Source organism: Schistocerca americana, chromosome 3, assembly GCF_021461395.2.
Source record: "Schistocerca americana isolate TAMUIC-IGC-003095 chromosome 3, iqSchAmer2.1, whole genome shotgun sequence".
Lineage (NCBI taxonomy): Eukaryota > Metazoa > Arthropoda > Insecta > Orthoptera > Acrididae > Schistocerca > Schistocerca americana.
Genome location: NC_060121.1, coordinates 705154849 through 705167233, shown reverse-complemented (window position 1 = coordinate 705167233; position 12385 = coordinate 705154849). Strand labels below are relative to the sequence as shown.

Here is a 12385-nt window from a genome sequence, read left to right as displayed (position 1 = left end):
TTATTTAATCAACTTTAAAATAGGTGATACAATTAAAAAATTTCACTTGTTAAGGGTATGGTAATATTTATATCTGTGAGACTTTTTGGAGTCTCTTAGTCTCATTTAAAGCATATGGCTTATGACTGTAAATAAACAACATTAATAATAAAAACACACACTTAAAGTCAAAATAAATGAGTCTTTAATAATGATATTTAAAGTTATTAAATTAGTGATCTGTGTTTTATATACACAAGGAAGATAGAGAGAGAGAGAGAGAGAGAGAGAGAGAGAGACACTGAGAGAGAAAAGAATATGTGATCCTGTTTCTAGTGCAGTTGTGTATTTAACACTTTATGCTGATGGTAAGGACATATATTTGTAGGTGCAGGCATTACTAACAAAAAATAAATATTTTAAAGTAAAGGTAAATAATAAACAAGACAACTAGTTAAAAAGAATGGTAGAAAACACAAATTTTTGGAAAACACATCAGACAAATACAAAATTCAATGGAAAATCCAGGATGGAATGTAACAATATTATCAAAAGGAAAGTTGTTACTCACCATATAGTGGAGATGCTGAGTGGCAGATAGGCACAACAGGAAGACTGTTACAAATAAAGCTTTCAGCCAGTAAGGCTTTTGTGAAAAACAGACAAGCCACACACAAACACACACACACACACACACACACACACACACACACAAATAAATACAAGCCACACTTCAGTTGCCTAAGACTGCAGCTGCATATTTGTGTGTGTGTGTGTGTGTGTGTGTGTGTGTGTGTGTGTGTGTGTGTGTGTGTGTGTCTGTTTTTGATTAAAGCTTTACTGGCTGAAAGCTTTATTTATGTCAGTCTTTCTGTTGTGCTTGTCTGGGACACAACATCTTCACCATATGGTGAGAAGCAACTTTTCTTTTCACAATATTGTTATAAATGCAAAATACTGATTTTTGTCATTGGGTAGTAACATTCTCAATGTATTTATGATACACTTTAAAAGTGGAGTTATGAGAACCATTTCAAAGGAACTATATAACATTCAAACACAAGAAGCTCTGCAGCAACAACAATAAACATATTTGAAAGAGTAATATGGTGTCTCTGTTTACTGAAATTTTCAATGTATCTTGCAAATTTTTACCCTCAAGGCACAGGTTTAAGGTTTAAATAAGAACTGGAGGTCCTTACAGCACAATAAAAGGTGAATATGCAACTTACCAATAAACTAAAAACCTGTATCAGCCCAGGATCTGAACCTGGGTATTATACTTCCTTGGCCATACTCTTATGCACTGGCATGACCCTGACTACTCATTGTACCAAGATTTCTCTGATATTCTTTTCAAGTCTGTTGAATGTCTTTATCTGACCTAATTTTAAAATGAATGGAATGTCTCCTATATGCTCAGAGTAAGCCCTTCTGTGTTAAAGAATAGAACATTTGTTGTTTGGGTTTTCAGTCTGAAGACTGTTTTGATGCAGCACTCCACTCTAGTCTATTCTGTGCAAGCCTCTTCATCTCTGCATAACTATTGCAACTTCCATTTGCTTGAACCTGCTTACTGTAGGTAACATATGCAGTAATATTCAAGCTATCCAAATACTTTTAGTATGATGCTAAAGCTTTATGAAAATAATATAGGGTGTACATCAAGTCTGGAAACCCTTTCAATTATTTATTGCACAACAACCAAACATTGTACAGATATCAAACATATGTCATTTGAGGAGAGACCTGGAAAGTTTTTTTTTTTTTTTTTTTTTTTTTTTTTTTTTTTTTTTTTTTTTTCCACATATACCACCACAGCATAATTTGGTAGTTTACCAATAGTCAGCACTAGTCGCAAACATGGCAAGTCCTGGTGCTGTGCTACAGAAGGGGACACATTTTTCATGAAATGGCCTCCCCGATCACCAGATCTCACTCCCTGTGCCTTTTTTCTCTGGGACATATTGAAGATCTGGTGTATGTACTGCCTCTACCATGTGATGTAGTAATGTGATGTGGCAGAGCTCTCACTTTCAGAATTTCTCTTCAAAATGCAATATGTATGAACCTGTACAATAGTTAGTTCTTGTGCAATAAGTAATTGAAAGTGTTCCCAGACACTATGTACACCCTGTATTTCAGTTCTATGTTTGGAAACAGATATCAGCTGAGTACACTGAAAGTTACCATATTGTTTGTACCTCTGAATATTATTTATTTTGATCAAATATTATTTAAATTTTAAGCTAAATCTTAGTTTTATGTTATACACAATTGTTACTGTTGTGAATTAATTTATTTTCCATAGTTCTGTAAGGAAATGCAAAAATAGTAATAATGATCATATGATCAGCACCAAACGATAACAGTGATAGTCATTTAAAACAAGACAACCCCACATTCATATTCAGCACACTGACATCTATTCATTTTCAGCTGTAGTATGTATGGGGCTGCCATTAGCAGATTGACTCATCTCATAAGAAAATTGGAGTAATTTCATGTACTGCACTGCTAAAGCACATCAAGAGAATTCATGAAGATGTGCTCTTGATAGAAATGTTTACTGCCATAACTTTTGAAATGGTGTACAGTAGACAATTTCAAATGAATGACTCATGATTCTTAGTGTTCATAACATGAAAACTGCCAAAATCCACAATGGATTAATTATTGTGAAAGTAGAAGATTTTCATTTATGGAAAAATGTCTGATGGAATTTTATAGATGGCATCTTTTTTATGTGTAGAATACATTTCCAAACTATAAGCGAGATTAAAATATAGCCTCTAAGCAAAGGAGAAATGTTGTAAACACCTGAGGAAGAAAAGAAGGATCAAACTGAAATAAATGCTGTGTCTATGCCTTTGCAGTTATGTGAATTCAGTGTAGAGTTGTACCTGAAGAAAATACGTTTAACTTTCGATTATTTTTAATTCTTTCCCAATAATCAATCTTAAATGTATCTCACAACTTATTCTCTTGTCTTGAATGAAAAACTTATTTCATTAAAATTCCCATTTTTTATGTACATGCTTTATTTCAAAGACATTTACAGTACAATGTAACGTGTGAAAACTTTATCAGCCATTACTTATCTCACAGCCATTACATTACCTTAAATGTTAACAACTGTGCACTCCTTGCCTGCTATTAAGAACATTCAATTTTTATTCCTTTTGGCACAAATTGCATCTCTTCATTGTCAGTTTGCTGCACAGGTAAATCAAGTGCCACCTTTGTTTCCTCAATCCAGTTCATCTGTCTTCTTGTCATACTGACATTATCCTCTGAGTTCAGACCATGAATGAGGACATATGCACTGCCTATCCCTTCCACACTGAATTTTTTTAACGTTCATTGACAACACTTTATCCCTGAATTTAAATAAATGCTACAAACAGTTAATCTACATTAGAAGACTGGTTTTCTTCTATCCAGCTTCACATTTTTAGCTTAATTTATCATGAAATACATATTTCTTTCTGTCCATTCTATAGGCAGTTGATCAGACAAAAGCTTCAAAGGTCAATGATCACTATAAACATTTGTAATATTTATTCACTTCTGACAGTGACTGGATGTGAGAGAACATTTGGATGATTTGTCCAGTGAAATGTTCTCTGCTCAGTATGGAAAATCAGCTGATCATTTTTTTCTCTATAGTTGTTGAATTAGTTTAACACTGCCCGGACAATCAAGCCTTCACTGCAGTGTTGAAATCTCAGCTTCAACATGACACAGTTTCAAATTATGTAGGTGGCAAGTGCCTCCACGATGCACAAAATTAAAACCTTACAAATAGACTTGGATAATTATACTAGCAGGCATGCCCTTCTGTTGATCCATATCAGTGATAATTTACACAACACCATCAAAATGTTACTACTGAATTGATCATTAGGGTACACAATATTTTTATTTCATGCATGTATGTGTAAAATGTGTTCTTTCAGTAGTAACAACATATGCTATATTTGCAGAATTCATCTTCTGATAACTTAGTCAAGAGCTATTTTTATTCAGAAGTCACACATGCATGATAGTTACAAAGGATTTGTTTCACGATGGAGTGCCATCTCTTAGCAGAGAAGAAGTTAGATTCTTTATAATCATAACTTTACCTTTAAATCTGAAGTCTCATGAGAACATAATTACATCCAACAAACCACAATAATTAAAAAAAAGAACGAAAATAAATTAAATAATTAATGAAATACAATTCTTAGCAGCAAGAATTCATTAAAAATTTCTATATTATTATAGTAGGGTCAGTGTCAGCAGCAAATGCTACCATAATAATATTGCTGTGATCAAGTTTAGAGAGTTATATGATCTTATGAAATATACAGTAAATACTCAATGATGGAATATAGCCTGATGATAGAATAAGCCATTCTATTGTTTTCCTCTGTCTATTTCCAAATTAAGTATGTGTCTTCAGACCACTTGCAATGAAGTTAAGGTTGTCAACAAATCTTAGAAACACTACTTCAATATACAAAGTAAATTTGGATGTTGTTAATAAGGAGGTTATGATGAGAATGTGTCACTGTTGAATAGTTTTCATCACACACATTCCTTAGAGCCAGTCTATGTATATTAGATTATTAACTACAACATTTTGCTACCTTTTAGGATATAATGTAAAGTTTTAAGCACAGTTATTGGATTTTATCATTTTAATTGACAAACTCCTCTTATCAATACTTGGACATTTTATGATACAAATAACTATTTGAACTTCTTTAGTAAACCAAAGACTCAAAATATATCTGCATTTTCTGCATGAAATATTGAATTATGTTGATATTGTTCCTTTAGTAGTAGCATCAGTGTTTTGCTTAGGAAAAATATGGATGGATTTGATATGTGAACACACTATAAGTATTACATGAGCTTTGTTTCAACAGTTATTCTAAAAAGTCTTGTGATTGGACAACAAGAAGGAAAGACATAATTAAAGTGATTCTGTGTTTTCTCATAAAATAAGAAACGTTTTAAAAAGGAAGTTACAATCAGGATAATCACTAAAAATATTCTTTAAGTAATCTCTGCATAAGAAAGCTTAAGAGGAAATTCTTACAGGCACAGGCTTCAATGCTAATTGTGATTGTGTGTGACACTTTTAGGCTGCATCATGTACAGTAAATGTATTTCTCATGAAGTTCTGTGACACCAATTATATTTTTTTAACATGTTGTGCAAAATTAAGCTGCTTTTTTAATATATATTTATATATACATATAATTTCAACATACACATATATGATAATAACATTTAATATGATTCCTTAAGCCAGATTTAGGCATTAATTTAGCATGATACAAAAATATAAAACTACAATCTCTTTAAAACTTATAGCTGATGCAGTACACAGATACAGTGGGTGGAGTAGATAAGAAACAAAAAAATTCTATATAATATTCTATTACGGATAATTAATCAGTCCAGTACAAGAAAATATTCACAGATAATCAATTCCTTTTATGAATCATGTGCCTTCTTTACGCCAGACATTTATATGGTTGTTTCTTTTAAGCTAAGTTTGTATTATTAAAGCACATACAAACCATTAATAGCAAAATAAGATGTCAGTCTATCTCAGCTTTAAAACTCACTTCCAAACAGTAAGTTTAGAACTTTGTTATGTATAAAACTGGTGTTAATCTTGTATTACTATATTTTTCGTTTCAGTGGGTTAAATTCTGAAACATCTTGTTCACAAAAATATAAGATTGCCTTATTGAAACTGGTGTTAAGGTGACATTAAAATCACTCTTACAACCTCATAAATTAGGATCACAATATAAATTGTGATACATTTATGTTTTTCCTTATGACCACATGCTCAAATTGATAGGTCATCACCATCAATACTACACACTAAGAACTATGGTAGCATCACCTAGAGATGAGAATGGTGTCTACGCGAGTGAGGCGATGAGCACTGGCATCTGTCAAATGACGGTGGCTAGGTACTAATGTAGATACAGTTGAGTGACGTGGGGGTGCATGAAGACGAATTCGCTCCCTGTTATGCGTAGAGCACCGAGGACTTCTACGATAACAGCATCGACGTTGCCGACAGAACACAGCCAGACCTAAGTGCAATTTAATTAAGAAATTGTTACAAATGTCCTGTTAAAAAATATAAAAAATTACACTAGATAGCTGAAAACTTGCAACTCTACTTACAGCATTTGTCATTTGAAATAGCTATAAACTAATTTAAACCTAGGCTTCTGCAGCCGTTGTTAAAGTCAATAAAATGCATCTGGGTTTGTGACCGCATTGTCAACTAGAAAATTACCACTTTTTGGCAACTATTGCAAGACACCTTCCTCAGGGTGTATTGCTAATTGCTGAATGGGCACTAGTTTAGTTACTTATATACTACGGAGGAGTGCTGTCATAAGATGTGAGGGTGAGGAGAAAGGGTATTAGGTGTTTTTTTAATTGGTCTTTGCATTGCATCCTGTCATTGGCAGAAATAGGTGTAGTTTGTTTTATTGCTTGCCATTGTTGGAAATCAGTGAATGGAAATTGAGCAACTAGGGCTTGTCAGCACTCTGTGTAGTCTTCTCAGCTGTGGCCTACTGCATGCCTGTTGCTTTGTGAGAAAAGCTGTCACTGCTGGCAGCCAAGATGCTTGGAGTCAGTACCTGTCTTCCCTATCCATGTTGTCAGGTTGCTTGGCTATTTCTATAGCCCCTCTGATCATCCTTCTCAAGATAAAAGGCTGTTTTGCCAGTAAGTGGGACTCCTGAAATTCAGTTTTCATCCTGCACTACTCCTTATGCTCAGATTTGTTGTATTGTTTGAGATGGATATATCTCTTGCGTTCAGATAACCTTGTGCTTATTGGATGCCCAGTCTCACCTACATACACCAATAAGCACAAGATTATCTGAACATGAGAGATATTTCTGTCTCAAACAATACAACAAATCAGTGGTGGCAGAACACCAGGAATGGTGCAGGATGAAGATTGAATTTCAGGAGGCCCACATACTGGTGAAACAGCTGTTTATCTTGAGGACGATGATCAGAGAGGCTATGGGAATTGCCAAGTGATGTGACAACATGAATAGAGAAGATAGGTACTGCCTCCCAGCATCTTGGCTGCCAGCAGTGACAGCTTTGAAGAAGGACAGCTTTCACAAAGCAACAGGCACATGGTAGGCCACAGCAGCAGAGAGTACACAGAGTGCTGGTGTGCCCTATCTGATACTAGGCAGTTAGCAAACAGCACTATGCTGTAGGTGCTGCTAACTTTCCTATTCGCTGATTTCCAACAATGGCTAGCAATAATACAAACTACAATGGAAAACACAGGACACAATGCCAAGACCAATAAAAAAAAACATCTAATACCGTTTTTCCCTTTCCTCACCCTCATATCCTATAACAGCACTCCTCCATAGTATATAAATAACTAAACTAGCTCCCATTCAGCAATTAGCAATACACCCTGAGGAAAATAGTCACCAAAATGCGGAAATTTTATAGTTGATAATGCAGTCACACACCCAGAAGAATTTTATTGATAGCTACAAACTAATTTAACTTTCAATAAAAGATGCTCACTGATTAGCAATAAAATTGTTGATACCAACTATATTAGAGGGTTAGCCCTCTTCCCTATTTGAGAAATTGTTTAGCAAAGCAGTAATTTGGAATGGTACATTATTACTTTGTTTCCAAACGTTATATGGGCTGTAAAGGTTTGAATGTACAAAATCTCGGCTCGTATGACTGTGGCCAGTTGGAAAATCTATCTTTGAAGTAGAGATAGTACTAGCTTTCTATTGAAAATTGTGTCACAATTGTCATAATGAATAACATCTGTATGGCACAGGCTGTTATCAATGAATTTAGAATTTAACAGCAAGCATATGGGGTAAAATGCAATGTACTAACATGAGATCATACGTAGAATCCAGAACCCATCTCATTGCTTTCAAGTATAGAAATCAGCATCTCTCACAGACCTCTCTTCTACAGTTATGTGAAAAAATATTTAAAAAATGTTGCAGTAAAAAGGCCAGATTAAATTAGATTAGATTGTATTAGATTAATACTTGTTCCATAGATCATGAATACGACACTTCGTAATGATGTGGAACGTGTCAGGTTAATAAAAGATGGCTGTACAAGATATTACATTACACACAATATTGCATATTAAGTTTTTTTAGTTTAATTTTATTTTTTTCCACTTAATTTATATCTAAAAATTCAGCCAATGAGTAGAAGGAGTTGTCTTCTACAAATTCTTTTAATTTATTTTTAAATGTTAGTTGGCTATCTGTCAGGCTTTTGATGCTGTTTGGTAGGTGACCAAAGACTTTTGTGGCAGCATAATTTACCCCTTTCTGTGCCAAAGTCAGATTTAACCCTGCATAGTGAAGATCATCCTTTCTCCTGGTGTTATAGCTATGCACACTGCTATTACTTTTGAACTGGGTTGGATTATTAACAACAAATTTCATAAGTGAATATATATACTGTGAGGTTACTGTGAGGATCCCTAGATCCTTAAATAGATGTCTGCAGGATGACCGTGGGTGGCCTCCAGCAATTATTCTGATTACACGTTTTTGAGCAATGAATACTTTTCTACTCAATGATGAATTACCCCAGAATATGATGGCATATGAAAGCAGTGAATGAAAGTAGGCATAGTAAGCTAATTTACTGAGATTCTTATCACCCAAATTTGCAATAACCCTAATAGCATACATAGCTGAACTCAGACGTTTCAGCAGACCATCATTGTGTTGCTTCCAGTTTAACCTCTCATCAATGGATACATCTAAAAATTTTGAAAATTCTACCTTAGCTACAGAATTCTGTTCAAAGTCTATATTTATTACTGGAGTTGTTCCATTTACTGTACGGAACTGTATATACTGCGTTTTATCAAAATTTAAAGAGAGCCCGTTTGCTGAGAACCACTTAGTAATTTTGTGAAAAACATCATTTACAATTATATCACTTAGTTCTTGGTTTTTGGATGTTATTACTATACTTGTATCATCAGCAAAAAGAACAAACTTTGCATCTTCACCAATGTGGAATGGTAAGTAATTAATGTATATCAAGAACAGTAAAGGACCCAAGACTGAACCCTGTGGGACCCCGTACTTGATAGTTTTGCAGTTTGAGGAATCAGCTGTTGTTTTAACATTACATGAACCACTTGTTTCAACTTTCTGCATTCTTCCAGTTAAGTATGAATTAAACCATTTGTGCACTGCCCCACTCAAACCATAATGATTTAGCTTATCTAAAAGAATTCCATGATTTACGCAATCAAAGGCCTTTGAGAGATCACAAAAAATACCAGTGGGTGATGCCCAATTATTCAGAGCATTTCATATTTGATCAGTGAAAGCGTATATAGCATTTTCTGTTGAAAAGCCTTTCTGAAAACCAAACTGACATTTTGTTAGTACTTTATTTTTACAAATATAGGAGGCTACCCTTGAATACATTACTTTCCCAAAAAATTTTGATAGAGCTGTCAGAAGAGAGATTGGGTGGTAGTTGTTGACATCTGATGTATCCCCTTTTTTATGCAATGGTTTTACAGTGGCATATTTCAGTCTATCGGGGAAAACACCCTGCTCCAAAGAGCTATTACATACATGGCTGAGAATCCTATTTATCTGTGGGGAACAAGCTTTACGTACCTTGCTGGAAATGCCATCAATTCCGTAAGAGCTTTTACTTTTCAGTGAGTTTATTATTTTACTGATTTTAGAGGGAGAAGTTGGTGGAATTACAGTTGTTTCAAACTGCACAGGTATGGCCTCTTCCATTAGTAGCCTTGCCTCTTCTAGTGAAGATCTAGATCCTATTTTCTCCACAACATTTAAAAAATGATTATTGAAAATTTGTTAGTACACTTGTCATTCAGTTTTTTACTTTTTAATAACTTTTCTTAGTACTGCACAATAGTTTTTATAATATTGAACAATTTCGGGGTCAGTACTCCCTCTTGCTGTTAGATACAGTTCTCTTTTATGGTTGCAAGATATTCTTATTCCTTTAGTAAGCCAAGGTTTTTTTATATGTTTTCTTGGAATTATGTTTCACTATTTTCTTGGGAAAACAATTTTAAAATACCCTTAAAAATGTATCGTGAAATAAGTTATATTTCAAGTTTGCATCAGATTCCTTATACACTTCATCCCAGTCTAGCTGCTGTAGGCTTTCCCTAAAGTTTGCAATATTTATATTGTTAATTGAACGCACTGCTTTGAAAGTCTGATTTGATATACTGCATGGAGCTATGTCATGTACTGTAACTAGCTGTGCACCATGATCTGAAAGACCATTCTCAACAGAATAAGCATTTATGCCCTTAAACTTATCTTGGTCTATAAAAAAGTTTCTATCAATGTACTGCTGTTCTTTGTTATCCGAGTAGGAAAATCAGTGACGGAGCTCAAATGGAAAGAACTGAGTAATACTACAAGGTCATTCTTCCTATTACACTCTTTCAGGGAATCAACATTGAAATCCTCACAAATGATAAGTTGCTTCCCCCTGTCTGACAGATAGCACAACAAAGCATCCAAGTTCTCTAGAAATAGCTGGAAATTCCCTGAGGGGGACCTATGCACTGTTACAATTATGAAAGCGCCATCATTTAATTTAAGTTCAGTGGCACATGCTTCCATATGTTGCTCTACACAAAATTTTTTAGTTTCTAAATTTTTTACACTGTGGAAGCTTTTGACATATATGGCAACTCCCCCTCTCATCATATTATCTCTACTTACATGTGCAGCTGATTTGTACCCATTGATGCTAACCTTTTGCATATCAGTGACAGTGTGATGCTCAGATAGGCATAGCACATCTATTACATTCTCAGTTTCTTTCTAAACAAAGCAGAAGCTCATCAATTTTATTCTTCAATCCCCCAATATTTTGATGAAATATACTAATATTATTTTTCACTTTACTTTTGTGAGTATCTTGAACTTTTTTAACATCTTTAGCACTTGTATGGCTGAGTTTCCCACTGGACACTGATCTTACACTAAAAAAGAGTTTCCAACATGAGATGTAGTTCCTCCCCCCTTTAAATTTCCTGCTATCAGCCCAGGCAGTTTACCCTTCTGTTTCTTGTTGAGGTGTAGGCCATGTCTAGTATAGTCCCACCTACAGAGTGAATCAACAGGAACCACACCAATGTGTGACCCTGCACCAGATCCAAGTAGCCATTCCAACTCCAAATTAACTCTCCTGACAGAAGAGCTAAAATGAGGTCGGTCATGGCGCTCCAGAACCGACACAAACCCAACATTGGTATGACTCGATGTTGATGCAATCTTTGCCAGGTCACACTCTATGCTGTACCATGGATCTCTGTCAATACTGTTGCCCGGCCCACCCACAATAACCATGGTATCTTTCTTAGTAAAGCCTCTACATAGTGAACCTAAAGCTTCTGTAACCTGCCCCAGTCCAGAACTAGGTTTGAAAAAACTTGTGACCTGGTATTCTGACCCTAATTCATCCTGCAGAAGTTGGCCCACACCCCTAGAATGCAAACTACCTAGCAACAAGACTTTATTTCTCTTTGCAGACTTCCCTACATTCTTATTCAATTTGCTGCTGAAAGCTTGTTGAGCCCTGTCTACATCTACTTCTGTGAGAGGCTCATCAGTTTCTGACTGAGGCAACAGGTCAAACCGATTTTGTACATTAATAACAAAGCTGTCAGAAGAATTTCTTGGCCTGTTCCTTATGCCTGTTCCCACTTCCCACCCCTGTTTACCCTTCTCCCCACTTAACCTGCCCAGTTCTCGCCTAGCCTCATCTAACTCAGCCTGAAGGGCAGCAATTTTCCCCTCCTGTTCCACAATCTTTCTATCTCTACTGCATAGCCTTCAAAACCACTGATGAGTCTCGCTCATATTCCCAATTCGCATGCCACTACAACCGCCCCAATGAAAAAAGTTACTACATCCATCACACCAGACCCCAGAGCTAATGATTCTATGGCACGTCAGGCACTTTACACTCATGGTACAAATCGATTTTAGTGACAGAAAGACAATTAAGTTACCGGAAAACAATGAAAATACGTGTACGAAAAATTAGGCCTACTCGCGACTATGTGAACAGTGGTTCAGAAGTATTTTACTGGAAATTTCTTAAGAGATGACGATACTCTACAGATATAAAGGGGCAGCAAATGTATTTAGCACATTAAACTATCAGCAAATAGACTTAAAATTGCGGTTTGAAGTTTAATCTGAAAGCTCGAAAGTTCGGCCTGGCCGCAATATGCAAACAAAACGAACTTTACGTGATTACTGTGAAAATACGCAAGTAAGATAAAAACCTTTAATGGTATGCTTGAAGAGCACTATAATTAACG

The 12385-nt window shown here is 35.3% G+C and overlaps 1 protein-coding gene across 1 annotated transcript in view; it reads right to left on the bottom strand.

Annotated features, from left to right (window-relative positions):
• Nucleotides 1-4610: 4610 nt before the first annotated feature.
• LOC124606327 overlaps nucleotides 4611-12385 on the bottom strand; it is a 273720-nt gene continuing 265945 nt past the window's right edge. Inside the window, exon 7 of the mRNA XM_047138309.1 lies at nucleotides 4611-6086. Coding sequence (XP_046994265.1) covers nucleotides 5887-6086 — 200 coding nt within the window. The 3' untranslated portion in view covers nucleotides 4611-5886. The remainder of the gene's footprint in view (nucleotides 6087-12385) is intronic.